General features: G+C 41.2%; 1 protein-coding gene across 2 annotated transcripts in view; it reads left to right on the top strand.

Annotated features, from left to right (window-relative positions):
- The first annotated feature begins 2,913 nt into the window (after window positions 1–2,913).
- Window positions 2,914–17,124, top strand: part of LOC131983177 (protein kinase C beta type) — a 145,489-nt gene continuing 131,278 nt past the window's right edge. For both annotated transcript variants that reach the window (XM_059347847.1, XM_059347846.1), the window contains exons 1-2: window positions 2,914–3,286; window positions 4,910–4,941. In XM_059347847.1, the coding sequence (XP_059203830.1) occupies window positions 3,108–3,286; window positions 4,910–4,941 (211 nt within the window). In that variant the 5' untranslated portion in view covers window positions 2,914–3,107. The remainder of the gene's footprint in view (window positions 3,287–4,909; window positions 4,942–17,124) is intronic.

Consider the following 17,124-nt stretch of genomic DNA (forward strand, 5'->3'; position numbering starts at 1 on the left):
GTCTTAAGATGAGTCAGAACTCAGCAACTGTGCTTGCTTTCAATGCCAGCACTCAAGACTTAAAGAGTCTGTATTTTTTCCTTCTTCAAATGGGAGATATCTCCTTTTGGAAATGAGCACTCCAGTTTCAAATATTGAACGTCATTCTTTGTGTTTACTGGTGGCTTTATGTATTGCTGTTTAAGAAATGATGTTTATTCTGCTTTTCCATATCACATAACTTGCTCCAGGAGAAAGTGAATCTCAAAATGGAACGTTTATCATAATGTCACGTGTAAGGGCAAGCAATTTGAGCATATAAAGGGCATTTCAAACACATTTTAAATGTGTTTTCAGGCTGAGGTCATTGACACAATCTGCAGATGGAGTTCTGTAATGTGGCTGTGGTTGGAGGTCTGCACCAAGGAGAAAGTTTTCACACTAAAAATCTGTGTAAACGGAGTCAATTGTCTCGACTTTTACCATCTGAATGCTAAACAGTTCTGAACTTCCAATGTTGAGAACAGGGACTCACAATTCTATTTGAGGGAAGTGTATGATGATATACATGAGAGAGAATTTCATGCTAAAAAGACTGCAACTTTTGGAAGATAACCACATGACATATCTTACTCAGGCAGCAAAAGCCTCAACTTGGAGTGAACGTTAGCTCAAACTGAGGAAGGTGGATTTTGTTCCCCATGACTTGACACATTATATGACATATTGCATTAAAAACAGAATTAGAAAGGGATGTTTTGATTTCAAAAGGAACGATAACAGGAACCAATAATCCTTTTACTGTACATGGGCATGTCAATATTGTTTTAAGATAAGATAATAAAACAAGTGCAAATGGGCAATAGCTGCAACCACACAAACACTTGGCCATAGACCAGAAAAACTACTCTACTTGGTCCAATGCTGCCTACTGCAAGGCTGTATGACATACCTGTTTAAAATGTTGGGGGGAGGACTAACACACCAATGAAAAAAGAATGTTCTGCTTTGATAACTCCCTCAAAGGTCTATATCGAGCAATGAATAAGTTATTGATTAAGGGGCTGGGTCAAAATTTAGGAGACGAGGTAAACCATAACTTAACAAAAAGGAACTCTGCAAGGTGCAGTACTTTTTCACAACTGTTTATAGGTGTGGCCCACGGTATAGAGTTTATTTAGTTATGTGCCTTTTTGTTATAGGCCACTCCCACTGTCACAACCCCGTATGAACACTTAGTCAGCTGTCCTTTGGCTCCTGACCCACCTTTCCACAAAGTGTAAAGCCTGTTGGTAGGCCTTTTTCATGGAAGACATCTGACTTGCCTTAGTCTGATATAAATAGTTAAATTAATAATGGCTAAATTCCATTTAGTTGCCTTGATAACATTTTTGTGTTATTGTGCAAACTGCCTCACTGTCCCTCACGGCAACAAATGATTAGAGAAGAGCCATCGTTGGCGTTATCAGTAACCAACTCATTCTCATTCCAACTCGTCAGATACCAATGTTTTGTCACGGCCCTCAGCGTCTGATTAATACATGCACAGTGGCTTTCCAAAGTAAACTTCTGTGTTCACATTAGGCAATAAAACTACTTGACTAAGGTAAGGGTAAAAAAAAAAAAAACAGGGTTGGACGTGCAGTTGCACAAGTTGACTCCAAATAACAACAATATCAACAAATGTTGGTTTCACATGGAACACAAACACCAGCCTCCTGGGTCAAGGCCCAGGGTTCGTTCTATCTACCAATCCACCCTAAACAGCCCTCTGTGCACTTTATATTATGCCTGCTCCTCTAACGGGGCATTCACACCTGAGCTGTTTAGTCCACTTGAAACAAACTCTTAGTGCAGACCAAAGAACCGAACTCTGGTCTACTAAAAAACAGGGGTCTCGGTCCACAGCATGTTAGAACGCAGTCTGAATGAAAGGAAGGAAGCAAACCAAAACACATCGCATTCTGAGTTGAATTTGGGCTGAAATTTGAGAATCAGCACCTGGCAAAGTAGTAGGCATGAAAAATATCTCGTGGACCAACGTGGTCTAATAATGAAGAAAAGGCCCTTATCGGAATATGTTCAGACGATCACACAACACACACACACACACACACACACACACACACACACAAACAGCAAAGTCTTAAAATTATTTAGTGACAGAATGGTGGGTATTGGATTCAATCGCACAGCCTCATAAAAGTGAAAAAAGAATGCCAACAAAACATTTAAGTCCACGACTTGCTTCAGAAAAGTGTCAGCTCTTTCCTTCACATATTCTGCCCAATAGACGGAAGTCAGCGTCAACAGTGGGACATTTGTTTACAATGCTTACAGTCCACCAGACTTTATATGTGAAATCGACCTAATAATCTAATATTTCATGATAGAAGATTTGATCCATATCGCTCACTCCAAAGGCAACATAAAACCACTTCATAAACAAATATCACCACCGAAAACATGATCTTCAGATCTTCGGGAACACTTTAAATTTTATCATTACCTTCAGCATGACACAGAAAATTGATAGGGTAAAAACATATTCTTATTTTATAATACAGATTCTGCTGAAAAATTTGACAGACATAAATCTCCCATTCAGCATTGTGAATGTATTTCAAAGTCGCATTTAACTAAATAATTGCGCTGCACTTTTAGGGAGAAAGTGTCAGGGCGTCGAGAGATAAGTGAGCTTTTACAGTTCAAGCTCTTCAAATAGCACTTAAATGTCAAAGAAAAGTAAGGAAGTTAAGGCTCCCCTCTCTCTCTCTCTCTCTCTCTCTCTCTGCCTCCCTCCCTCCCTCTCTCCTCTCTCTCTCTCTCTCTCTCTCTCTCTCTCTCTCCTCTCTCTCTCTCTGGTAGTTACCGGCTCTCTGTGCGCTCAGAAGAAAAGGAGGAAGCGAAGAGAGAGCAGCGGCAGCGGCAGCTCGTCTACTCCACTGAAGGACAAGCTTACCGAGCCTCCAAACAAACTACCAGCTGACCCGCAACACCACAGTTGTCGACTCCTCCACCCGGAAAAAAAAGCGCGAGAAGCGACTTTGGCAACCCCGGGGGCGCCAACATCTCGCGTCGTTGAGTTAAAGTCAAAATAAAGACATTTGCACAGATTTGCACGGAGAATGGCAGACTCGGCGGCGGCCAACAGCGACGGGGAGGACGGACCCCGCGAGCCCATGCGGGGCTTCGCGCGCCAGGGAGCCCTCCGCCAGAAGAACGTGCACGAGGTGAAGGACCACAAATTCATCGCGCGCTTCTTCAAGCAGCCCACCTTCTGCAGCCACTGCACCGACTTCATCTGGTGAGCAGGGTGGACGGAGGGGGTCACAGGGGACTGTGTTTAATGCCTTTAGCGGTGCTGTTACAGTGTAAAGTAATGAAACAAAAATTAATTTAATAAATTGATAGAAAAATAAACTATTTACGAAGTTTGGACAGTGGTTGCACCAAGAATGATGATATAAAAAATGGATAAACGACAGGCCAAGTTTAGTTCATGATATCATATCAATTTAAGTAAGAAAATTGTAGAGAGAGGAGGCCTATTGATATGAAAAAGACAAAATGGCTGTAGTGTTTAATAGTATTACATCATTAAGTTACAGCAGGAATAAGGACAGTGGGAGGGCTGCACTGGTTGCAGATTCCTCAAAATAAACATCGATTTCAGCCTTATTCTTGCACTTGTTGATGCTATATGTGTTAGGTAGGGCAGGAGGGAAGACGGAGATATATGTGGGCTCCACCAATAGGAAGGAAATAGCTGCAGACCACTGTTTGATGGTATTAAGTAGGCAGAGGAACTGAGAGGCTGAGCAAGTATAATAAGAAAGCTGTGAATTGTGGCCAGAAGGAATAAGAGTGGTTACGAAAAGGGTCAACTGCTGATACAACTACTGACATAACTCCTCCTCCTCCTCTCTTCACTTTCTCCTCCCAATCACCTGTGCAGACATGTCACCATGCAACCCACCAGGGTTTACTAGACAGTGACTGCGCTCGGCTGGGGTTATTAAATGAGTTTCCGGCTCTAGGTTGGCCTAATTTGTCCCATTTATTATTATCCGTGCTGTGCACTATTCCCAAAACGGCCGTTATTTAACTCCTTTTTAATTTGTGAATGGCTAAATGATTTGACCTAGAAGATTGTGTGTGTGCGTTCATGGGAATCTAATGGGATGGTCTCACTGATTGTAAATACCCCTAAAGAGAACACAGTGCACCCTGTGCAATTGCTTGACCTGTTTAGATGATCAAATCCTCTGTCTATCTATCTATCTATCTATCTATCTATCTATCTATCTATCTATCTATCTATGTGGGTCAATAAGCAAAACCCAAAAGACACACTGAGTGCACCGAGTGAGTTCACGTCCCTAGACATTATCTATTTGCAGTCACAATATGAAAATGAGCAGGGCTGCATGTGCGTTCATGTGTGCAAGTGTGTGTTTGTGTGCGTGCACCTGCAGGAATCCCAGCATTCCCCATACCGCTGACTAGGTGTGGTTGACCATTTTGCCCTGGGGCAGCTGCAGCCCTGCCTAACAGAATAGTGTGTGTGTGTGTGTGTGTGTGTGTGTGGACCCAAGCTGACCTCAGTGCATGTACTGTACTGTTCGTAGAATAATCGAACGTCCTCGCTGCCTGCATACTTCAGTGTGTGTGTGTGTGTGTGTGTGTTTGTTTAATTTGTGGGCCTTTTGATGGACAGCTTTAGCAGCACACAAATGGCAGAGGGGGTTTGACATTTGCTTCTATGTAAATGTCTTGAGGCAAAGACAGGGGGTTTCAGAATTCCTGTTCCCAGTTTCTTGTTTGTGTGTGTGTGAAGGGAGAGAGCAATAGCAGTGTATGTGCATACACACGTCCGTACCTGTACATTGTTCAACCTGTTTTCTGTATGTGTATTTTCTCTCTACAGGGGTTTTGGCAAGCAGGGATTCCAGTGTCAAGGTAGGTGGATTAAGACACACACACACACACACACACACACACACACACACACACACACACGCACTAATCTACCAATATTAGATGGCATTCCATTGCTTTATGGTTGAGGTTAACTTTGGCTTCCATACTTTATCTCATTGTTTTCTGTTTCCTTTTTTTCTACTCTGGTTATCTCTTTTTTTATTTAGTTCTCTTATTCCCCACTTGCAAGGCCAATACTCATACTTCCTCTATTTTTTTTGTCTTATCTCGTCCTCACCTTCCTTCCGATACCTGCTTCTTTTTCATCCTCTCCATCTTTCTACTCCTGTCTCCATATTTCTTTCCCTTCAGTTCTTCCCTTTGTCCTCTGAAGTAACGCATTTCATATGCTTTCTTGTCTTTTTCTCAGCCTTTCCAAAGTGCTCAAGTGAATGCAAGTTCTGGGCTCTTGATTCTAAACCAGAAGTCGTAATTTAAAAAAACAAACAAAAACATGCTTTTTGAAAAATGAGGGCATTGCTTATTCACTGTTAGTGTTAATGCGCACCATTTCCAAAGCTCAAATCTTGACTCAAAATGTCACTAGCTTGACAGTCGACCTCCCTGCTGTGCAGAGCAGTTTAAAATAGTCCTGCAATTCCATGAGATTTGACGGAAACGAAGAACAATATCATGCAGCTCTTACTCCACTTTGGGAGTAAAATAAATACTGATGAAAAGAAAGAACAGACAACTGATTTCTTACATATTTAAATATATATGAGATGTGTTATGATTGTCTACGTTTAAAGAAAAAAAAAACCCCACACATCTCATCAAGATAAAGGCAGCTGTGGATTTAGCTTTTCTTCTATTAAAGATGAGTGGAAACAGTCTCTGTGGAAAAGCACAAGGTGCAACAGAGGCAAGTCTGGAAGTGGAGGCAGGACTTTGGTTCTTTATTCATAGTGGAGCTCACTGTAGGCGTAGATTTAGGTATTGATAGTTGGAAGGTGACCAAGGATGTGGAAGGAAGTGAGTCAGCACGAAACAGTGCTGTATAATCAAATATGTATTTATTTTTAAAATTGCAAATGTAAAATAAGAAAATAAGCTGTTAAATAACCTTTTTTTTTCTTGCCACTGTAGCAGTGGCCTTGCTCAAGGTTCAAAGTCTTGAAACACTGGAAAATGCTTGGTTATGGTCTAGTTTTATGTTTTCAAGGTTAGGAATATGCTTGAAGTTAGATATAGTCTTTAAAAATACTTGATTTCAGCATAATCGTCAATACACAAAATCAAAACAATCACATCGTCATTATTTTTGATCCCTTACTCTTGCAGTAAGAAGGCATTAAATAATCTTGATCAAAACACAGTAAGTTATTATTAACAGCTGGTAAAATAAGCAAAGTTTCAATATACATTGATTGCTGTGGGAATAAATGAAATTGTCGTAGCACTTGTAGTAATTTAGATGCCACGATAACGGCTTCAAGAGTCTGGAAACTTTTGTTTTCGGTCCCTCGAAATCGCTTTAAAAGTGCTTAATTCTTACTTTTAAAAATCTGTATGAACCCTGATTGTTCTATTCAAGTGTCCTAGCAAGTCTCGACAGTGAGACAGCTCAACCAGCATGCACAATACCAGGACTCTGAAAGGAATAAATTAATTCAGCCATCATTCAATTGTGCTTTTTCTACTGTTGCATATCAAACTATCCTCTGTGAAAATGGCCTGCAGAGTACTTAACTACTGAGCTGGATAAGCTTTGTCACAAAGTTCAAAATTAAACTTTCTGCACCACTGATAGAGGATGAAACTTGAGGTTGAAGTTTGTTCATTTTGGATCAGTCCATCAATAGAGATGCAGTGTTCACTTCCTGAAACGATAAAGCGAAGTGAGACATCTGATTGTGTGGCTAGTTTCAGCTGCTCAGAAAAGACGTGTGAAAGTCAAAGGCACGGCAATACTTGGTTCCATTTTACTCTTACTGATGAAGAAAACTTGATCCACTTTTCTTTTCTCTGCACTCTTCATCTCCTTACTAAACAGCAGAGACACGTCCAACATCGGCTCTGTGGGCGTTGCCACAGGAAATGACACAAGTTATCTGAGAAAATGTCATGGTACCTTGGGCTTTTGTGTTATTTTTTTTTATCAATTTGCTTAAAGTCTATGTCTTTTCCACTTGTATTAACAGCCAACTGGATGTGTTCAAGGATTTCACGTCTCCTAGCAACAGTGAAATATTCAGACGCAACTGTCTACTGTATATGCTGTAGGATGGAAGAGGTGCTGTTCAGCACAGCAGCGGGTTAGCTGGTAATTGGCCCGTGTGTATATGTAATGGGTCAATAGTGTCCTATAGAGGAAGCATCCGCTGCACTGTAGGGACCCTCTGTGCCTTTAGACAGGAAGCAGTGTGAATGCAGGTGTTAGGGGACTTTGCACTCTGATACCAGGGCTGAGAGAGGGCTCCGCTAGACGGATGGATGGATAACGGAGGAAGAGGGAAAGAAAAATGATTTAGATCTCACGCCAGATGGAGCTCGAAATAATGCACATATGTGTGTTTGAGTGTGTGTATGAGCGAGTGAGTGACTTAGCAACAGTTTACACTTGCACACAGACACACACCTGATGGAAGGTGTGTGTGTGTGTGTGTGTGTGTGTTTGTGTGCATGTCCTGAGTTGCTCTGCGACTCATTTGTCCGTCTGCAGCAGGGTATCACTTCCCTCGAGCTAGGGGAGAAAGGGAATTCCTCTGCAAGGTCACACACACACACACACACACACACACACACACACACACACACCTATAGTGAAGTGAGATCAGTGTTTAGGTGTGCTTTGACTCTTGGGGTTTTTTGGGTTCGCTTTAACACAACTAAATGGAGCGTTATATATATAGTAGTGTGTGATTGGATAAAGTTATATCTGATATAGTTTATATTGTATGAATAATCCCAAAAGAATATGAGAGAAACCGTTTTATTGAGTGAGTATTTACACATCTTTCAGTGAAAGGTCAAACCATCAGTAAGACATGACAGGCTCTGTTTCTTGTGAGTTTATCAGTAGTTTGAGACCAGAGCAGACAAGTCAGTGTCATTACTGTCTCACATGATGTTTATGGATTGTTTACCTAGGGAGCAATAAAAAAATCTCTCATAACTTTATGTTCTCGATCGCTACTTTCAAGTCTTCTTAAATACATTATGATGTTCATTTTGTAAATTATGTTTCCAATTAAAGTAAAGTGGTGAGTGTGGATGTTGTTCTGGTCTAGTTTGACGCTTTCACTTTTTCTTTTAATAGTTAATTGTAGCATTTTAGTTGCCTAAAAATGCCGTGTTTAGTGTTCAGTTGTACCACAAAACACTTTCACTCTGAAATAATGTTATCGTCAGGTTTGTTTTCTCTCTTTTTGAAGCTTTGACCTTTGACCTCCTCAGTTTTGGTTGCTTTAAGCGTTGGTTATCCAAAAGAGGAAGATTATTCTAGCAGCTCTTCTTTAAAATACCTGCTTGTTTGTTGCTATTGTTGGCCTGTTTAGTCGTAGATGAGCTGCAAGAGCAAGTGTTTCTACATTCAAAGCTAAGCTTCATTAGCAGCATTGAATGCTGTGACACGTGTTCCTCTTGATCTTCATTTTGCCTGGTCATGGGTAAAAAAGGAAGTTATATTTGCCACCGTCACATCAAGTAGAAGTATTTTTCGTTTTCATTTGGAAAGGGGAGGAGTCACAGGGTCAAATGGCATCAACTTCTTGGTTCTGTCTGAACGAGGGCACCCAATGACCACCTGAATGGAAACCATGCTTTGCTATGCTGCACCCCAAATTGACGCCATTTGACCCTGTCACTTCTCCCCTGTCTACCCTCCTTGCACAAAGATCCGCCATATTTTTCTCTCAAGCCACTCAGAGTAGACTGGGTTTTTACATGAGGGGGGACTTAAAGAAACAGGCATTTAGCAGTATGTTTTATATTTTTATTTGAATTCAGGTATATCCAGACAGAGAAAATGTAACCATTGAACAGATTCGAGTAGAAACCCAAAATACAAAATGAGCCTGAGAATGAGCATAATATTGCCACTGTAACTTTCCATTTCACACAGATCAATATCTCTTCTAAGAAAACATGCGCACTACAGTTCCTGGTACAAATAAAGCATCAAACGTCGACAGAAACGTAATAATAACTTAATACTCCACAACTCTACTGTCCATCCGTATGCAAAAATCAGTTAAAATCCGACACATTTCTTCATGATGGATGAAATCTGGAGAATATAGCGGGCAAATTTGAGATGCCTAATTTAGATTTAAAAAGATAGCATCACTCGCAGTAACTCACCTGTCAATATTTAATCTTTTATTTTCACCACCGCTTCTCCATTGGTTTGACATGTGATCAGGTGCTGCACACGAAGAATAAAAAGGAAGTCAGCTGTTTGACTGGTGTTTTGCACAGTCTGAACATGAATGTAAGTGGTCAGGGTGGCTTTTGCATATTGTGTAACTCTGTCTACAGTATTGCTGCTTGGAGCAGCTCGCTGCCTCAGTGTTGTTGTAGCTGTAAACAATAAAGAGATTCTGCTGTTTAGATTTCTATACACTAGAAAAGGACTCAAAGGGCGGCAGCAGCTTGTATTATGTAATGTGGTGTTTCTAAGAAGTGTGTGTGAGTTTTGTGAATATTTCATACTTCTTTCTGTGTGTGTGTGTGTGTGTGTGTGTGTGTGTGTGTGCTTCATGTTGGAATTAATGAGCTGGTGAACACTTATTTCCTTAATGGCTGTTTGTGCAGAACTGTGTGCTCTAACGCTTCCACGTGACTGGATTTGCATGTGTGTTTCATGCACGCGTTCCTAAATGAGTGTGTTAATAATGAGTTGGGTTTTTAGTGTGTGACAGGATGTGGAGTGTCCTCCACTGTCTCCTCACAGACTTGGGATAATGGACAAATTATCCCTTTAGAGAGCTTAAGAGGGACGGAGGGAGGGGGGCTGACTGCGAGAAATGTGTCGAATGGAGAATCGGGAGAGAGAAAACAATTTAGATGCATGAAAATATGGAAAAGAATGATGGTTGAGATGAGAAGGAGAGGAAGGAGAAGTGAAGGAAAGGAAAAAGTGGGGGTGGAATACATAGAAGGAGGAGGGAGAGACAAAAGGGGGAAGAAAGTGAGTGGGAAGGCTGTAGGAAGTAGAGGAGGATTACATGTGATTTCCTTGAAAGTTCATAGCAAGCGCAGGGAGGATGAAAAGCATGTCCTCAGAGAGCGATAACAAAAAAAGTGCTGTTTTCTCACCGGTTTTGTAATGTCACATGATGTAATGTGAAACATACTGAACAGAGAACACTCTATGGAACATAATATAGGGAAGAGGGAGAAGAGGAATTGAGGATTGAGGAAGGATAAATTAGGGCAGAAATTGAAGAGATGCATGCTCTGTAAGTTCTCCATAATGTATTCAAGCCACCATTCTGCTCAGCATCCTAAATATAATCCTTTTATAGTGAATATGAGCTCTTCTTGTGCGTAACATGCTGTGCTGTTGCTGATGATGCCATCGAGACAAACGGCTGCACATTTTTCAGATTTTTTAAAAGAATTCGATCACGTGGCGCGTTCCTGCAGGCAGAGGACAATTCTTTTTAAAAAACTGAATAAATTAAACAGATGGTTTAAAATGAATGAGAAAGGTATGCTGGAATGACACTCTAGCGGAGAGGTGGTGGGTGAGATTTCGCTGCCAGGCAGAGGAGATAATGGACAGGGAAGAAGAGGTAGAACAGAGACGAGAGAGAGAGAGGAAGAGGGTGAGATGAAATGGTGTAGGCATGAAGTGTAAATTACGGCTAAAACGAGCCCATAAATGTGTCGTTTGCTGCAGCTATTAGCACTCTTCAAAAAGAATCTAAGTTTATAAAAAGCACCTTTCCAGAGTTGTATTGGAGCTTGTCTTTGACTCATGGTGTCCTTTGTGTTTTGGTTTAATCAGGAGTCTTTCTCCAGCAACCATGGAGCTGCTGTTGGGCACGGTGCCCACAATTTCTTTGGATTCACATAATATGTTTTCCGCCTTTTCATGAGTCTGTTCAGGTTCAAATGAGTTAGTGAACATTTGCAAACATCTGTGTCTGTTGGCGGTGGCAAACGCTGCTCAGGTGCTCCTGCAACTCCAACCTGTGTGGGTGGGAGGTCTCCGGATCCAGAACCCGCCTCCTACACACACACACACACACACACACACATGCACATGCAGTACGCATGCATACACACACACAGATCACACAAATGCATGCACAAAAACAAAACGGGTATTCATGCACAAACACATTAAACACAGAGAAAGACACACAGAGCTGTTGTTGCAGTGTATCATTGAGGTCCTGAAGCAAAGGGAAATAGATGAAAACATATCTGATTGTGTCATCCACTCTTTTGTTTTTCCACCTCCTCGGTGCTCTTTGTTTCCCCCGATTCTTTTTGACCTATCGCTCTCTCCCTTTCTGTCTCACTCCCTCCGTCTCTTCTCTCTATTCCTCATCCTTTCCCCTTGGTGTCCGTCGTTTTGTTCTTTCCCCCTTTCTCTGCAGCTTTTTTTGCCTATGTGCTAAAGCTCCACCATACTGGGGCTGCTGCTCTGCTTCCTCTTCATTTGATTGTTGACCAAGATTTCTTCGATAGGTCACTTTCTATGTTTTTTCACGGTGAATCACTGTTTTTCCAAGCAACTCATGAGCACATCTCTGGTAAACTCAAGAAAAAGCTTTTGCATGATCATGGAAAAACTCAGATCTTTGAAATAAGAGTGATACTGCACTAAGAATTTCTTCTTAGGTCAACCCTACACGATATATCGTTTTCAGCTTTAACATCGCAGTGTTGCGGATGTGTAATTGTCACATTGCAGGGCATTTGATGTCAAGAAGTAACATTTAACTCAAACATGTCCTGCTACAACATTTTTAATCCTTGATATTACAGAAACATGTCGAATGGTTCTTATTTTCCATGACTAATCCAGTGTTTTCCAACAATGACCTACAGTCGAGGTCAAACCACCACCGTTTCATAATGAACCAAAAATACTTCACGCTACTTAATGGGTTGGGTCCGCACTCTTTTTTTCCCGTTTAATTCAGCCGCTCAGTTGTTCAATCCTCTGAACAATGGTCTAATAATTTTTTCCATGACTGTATATGCACTCAATACTAGGTTGGGGCTGTTTGACTTGAACTACTGGTCATGTCAACTGGCCTCTGTGCACCGTGATGGGCTCTAGATCGACTTGGAAAGGCCCTGGGTTTTAGACGGCTTGAGGCTGCGGCCCTGAGCTTAACGAAAGCCCCTACCTGCCCATGGCAGTGGACTGAGTGCTCACTGTGCCAAGGGACAAGGGTCCCTGATCCTGGTGTGACTGTCAACTGTCCAGTGCATAGGGGCAGCTGTGGCTCAGTTGGTAGAGTTGGTTGGCCCCCAACCGAAGGGTTGGTGGTTCGATCCCTGACCGTTGCAGCCTACATGTCGAAGTATCCTTGAGCAAGATACTGAACCCCAAATTGCTCCCGATGCTGTGTTCATCGGTGTGTGAATGAATTCCCAATGGTGGCAGGTGGGACCGTTTAGGGTAGCCTCTGCCACCAGTATGAATGTGTGTGTGAAAGGGTGAATGAGCACAGTCTGTAGTGTAAAGCACTTTGAGTGGTCGCAAAGTGACTAGAAAAGCGCTATATAAGTGCAGGTCCATTTACCATTTACCATCATTGGTCTGTGGCGATGGCGGCAACCTACCCACCCATCTTGAAATACAGCTTTTGTTTCCATGCTTTGTGGGTGCAACTTTTTTGCCAAAGTTGAGTGTATCATCAGAAACACACCTCCCACTTGAGTCCGACAGTAATCGAATCATGTTCAGCAAAATGCAGAACGACTTTGCTCTGTAGAATCGCAGAGAAGGCAGTTTGTTACGCCATTACTGTTTTGAATGATGCCACTTCCGTCACTTATTGTACACACGTACTGCAGCGGCTCAGTTACAAGGCACCCACTTTGTTCTTCGATGCCAGATTGCAATGTGAATGGAGCCAATATCAGTCAGAATGTCCCAAGACAAAATGCAGACAGAGTTTGTAGCGGGATGTTTGTAGAAACGCAGTCTGAAAGGGGTTTTTATCTGTAATACCAACATGTTTAAGATGAAATTGTTCACTAGATCACAAAGTTCTTCATGAATCTCTCATAAATGTACAATATATGAAGGGTTAAAAAAAACTAGAGGGCGAAAATTCCTGGAGGTATTTGTTCACACTGCCACATATATCACATAAAAAATAAATTGCAATGTCAGTTTTTTTTTCCCATAAATTGTGCAGACCTACTTCTTAGCCTTCATTGTTCATTCTCAGTATCTCTCCCTCCATCTTTCTCCCTCCGTGTTCGTCTTCGCTCCCCCTCTCTCCTCCTTCCACCAGCTCCTCACTTCTCCCTCCACCTCTCCCGCTATCTCCCCCTCATTCTCTCTAGTGGCTGTGTGTTGGAAGCTGTGGGCTTTGATGCTTTTATAAATAGCCCAAGTGTTCCACTGAGAGTACCACCAAATGGGATGGATGGATGGATAGATGGATGGGGGAGTGGAGAGGGGGATGGAGGAGGAGGAGGGAGTGCTGTGTGTGTAGGTGTGAAGGGAGAACATTGAAAAGCGGCAGAAAAAAGGAAAGGATTAAAAAGCGACAGAGGCAGACAGAGGTGTTTATTGAGATATAAAGCACTGATCGGAGCTTAGAGCTGTTAAACTGTTCTCAATCCTGTGGCCCTCAGACATGCCTGTGGTTCATGAGGCCAAAGGTTTAAACCATGTCATTTGCCCTCTTCTGTTATATGAAGTTAATGTATGCTACTGCATCAGAAGTGTAACATTTTTTGCTGTGTTATTATTAAAACATAGACATTATAAAGGTTATTTTAAGGGGATTTCAATCAAATCATCAAGTTAAGAAACACTCAGAGTTGCTTGAAGTTAATCTTTTGACTCGACATTGTGAATTCAGTAGGTGTCTGTTTGTTCTTGTGGTGAAACCTTTTGACTGTGTCATTTTCCTGTGAATTCAGACACCTCACCACATCATGTCTTCATCAATTATTTCCTCAGTATATTGCAGGTTGACCACAGCTATGTGAAAACATCCTGTTAAGCCTGTAGTGAAAAAAAATCCTTAGATTGTCTATTTCTAGGTTTTTTAGATTATATGGTAAGTCTCTAAGAAGAGACTACCACGGAAACACTGCACTTTACTGAAGGATTGTCTGCAAGTGTTAGAGCGAGCTTTGCATTTGGCATCTGCTTCTTCAGGCTTGCTTGCCAATAATAATTATAAAAAACATTATAGGTGTGAATTAGGAGATTTAAAAGGGTATTCTTTTTGCACAGTTTAACTTGTGGAGTGTAAGACCCTGGGTTTAATTAGCATGGCTTTTTTTCTTTAAAAAAAAAAAGTTTTTATTGTCATATGGTTTTCCTGCTGTTTAAGAGACTTCTCCACCTTTACGAACACAACTCTGTCAAGAAACAGTCGGTGCTTATGATGTTGGCACTGGGGAACAAAGTAGCTTAGTTGTCAAACAAGTCTACAGCCATGCTGGTCACTCTGTGAGGCACAGCAGTGCAGTGAGCTAAATGCTAATGTCATGCTAACAACAACAGTGACCTTTCTAAGAACACTTTTTAAGCAAGTATAACCTCCTCATGGTGCACTGTCAGTCCTGACCATTGTGTTCAAGGATTGTGGTCAGGTTGGGTGATGAAGCCATATTTTTGCATGCTGGTTGATGTGGACTGGTTCTCATAGGGGCCAGGTGGGTGCGACTTAAAGGTGCATCACAACCAAGTTTCTGCAAAGCTGCATTTTTAATCATTCAGCCTCTGTTTTTCATAATAACAGAAAATATCGACAAAAGAGTTTTGACAAAGTCGACAAAATGACAGAAGGACTGGTTCTGGCTGAACTAGATTCACTGAAATCATCAGTATAATCTGACAATTGGGCAACTGTAACACTCCATTCCTCCAATCAGAAACAAGCTAGAGTGATGACACCAATAGGGACATTTAACACAGACCAGGACTAAATAAAAAATAGCATACAAACTTTAAAACTTTAAACGTTGGTTTAAAGATAGAAAACATTTTGACAGTTGACTTTTCATCGACTAAAACATTTTAAAACTAACTGAAACTACAATGGATATAATGACCAAATTGTGACTTAAGCTAATATACATATTCATCTAGACTAAAACTAAATCTAAAATATCTGCCAAATTAACATTGTTCTGTACAAACTTTCATGGCAATCCGTCCAATAGTTTTTAAGATATTTCCGTCTGGACCAAACTTTTGGAGCGACTAAACGTCCAACAGACGTCCCTAGAGTCATCCCCGCGAGCGTAGATAAAAATACCAGTTTTTGGTATTTGCTTCCAAAAACCTGTCATGCAAATCCTCACATTAGCAACAAAACCTTTCAAAATGTTAGTTCTGCTTTCTGTGAGTTCTTTAAACATGTCTCCTGATTATTCTCAGTGAAGCGTTGACCTCGCCCAAACAGTTTTTCAAGGACTTTATTTTCAGCATTTTTACAAGAGTTCATGTTATATAACAGCATTTTGCAGTCTTCATGCCGTGCTACTGTAGTGCGTATAACAACTCTGATAGTGAGCCTCAGTCTGCTTATTGATGGGGGCCAAAAATATTGCAGCATTATAGTGCATTGATTTTTCCTACGTTCCCCTGGTGCTTTTCAGACACAACAAACTTGCATCCTAAACAGCTTGCGCTCACGGCATACAACAACATGATATGAATCATGTGCTTTTGGTGGGAAAGCTCATTCTGATTATGACAAGAGGAGGAAATAAATTGTGAATTTTGTTCTACTGCTGCACCCATTTGAACATCCAGATCAGAGCTGTGGTGCATGACATGCCACAAAATGAAAAGAGGAATTCAAGTTTGAAAGCAAGAGGAATTACATTCATTCATGCAATTTTTTGTTGCTGTTTTTGAAGCATGAAAAGGGAGACTCATTGCTCTGTTTATAGTAATAGTTTTTCTGACAGTCATTCAGCAGAAACACCCAGTGTGTTTCCTCCCATAACTGCTTCCTCTTCTCAGTTTAATTAGGAGGGTGTTAAAGAGCTGTCGTGTGTATGTGTGTGTGTATCTGTCAGTGTGTGAACATGTTTGAGAGTCTAATGTGAGAGACTGTGCATATGTGTGCATGCCTTGTTCAGTAAACCTGCATAGAAAAGGGAGTGAGAGATTAAAACGGGAGTTCTCACCGTTTATCAGCCATCAGTGGTGGCGATCTCATGCGTCTGCGTGTGTGTTATTCCACAGGTGTGTGTGTGTGTTTGACAAAGTCTAATTTTACTTGAGGGCCAGCTCCTTTTTGCTCCGATCTACTTTCACACATCTAAGGACTCAATCACCCAGAGTGTGTTTGTTTGTGTGTGTGTGCTTGTACTCACTTTCAGTTACAGATCGACACACTATATCCTGCAGGGCTCGGTCGTCCTTGCTGCCGACATTTGCGGCAATAGTACACCCGTTGCCACGGTGACACCTTGGAGACGTATCGGGACGGATCAGACAGCCAATGTGGGTCAAGGCTTGTCTGGCATCACAGCCTACACACACACACACACACACACACACACACACACACACACTAACAAAGAAGAGTGGACACAAGCTTACAGTAACTAAATTTAGAAGGAAGCTAAAGGAAATGTTCACTTAACTAGTTTAAAGGACATTTATTAACACACTTGCCACATGTTCTATCAAATTTGATTAATCAAAAAAAAAAAAGTCTGCAGGCATGCTTGTGTTTCCATCAAAGTCAAAGAAAATTTAGAAGCGAAATTTTGAAATGTCGCATTAAAGAAAATGCAAATTAGGGATGTTTCCATCAACTGGTTAAGAGCGAATAAACAAAACTGCATAAATTATTATATTTGTTGAAAGCAGTATAATGCATTGTTGTAGGCTAACTGGTCAATAAACAGTAGAAGAAGAAGAGATTGCACAGAGAGAGAAAAAACAACAACAAAAAGAGAGGTTGCTGATCCGACAACCATGGTAGAAAATCTTAAGGAAGGAAAAATCTTAGAGAAGTCTTAAGGAATTAGATTCAAGTGGGC

This window comes from Centropristis striata, chromosome 13 (assembly GCF_030273125.1).
Source record: "Centropristis striata isolate RG_2023a ecotype Rhode Island chromosome 13, C.striata_1.0, whole genome shotgun sequence".
Taxonomy (NCBI): domain Eukaryota; kingdom Metazoa; phylum Chordata; class Actinopteri; order Perciformes; family Serranidae; genus Centropristis; species Centropristis striata.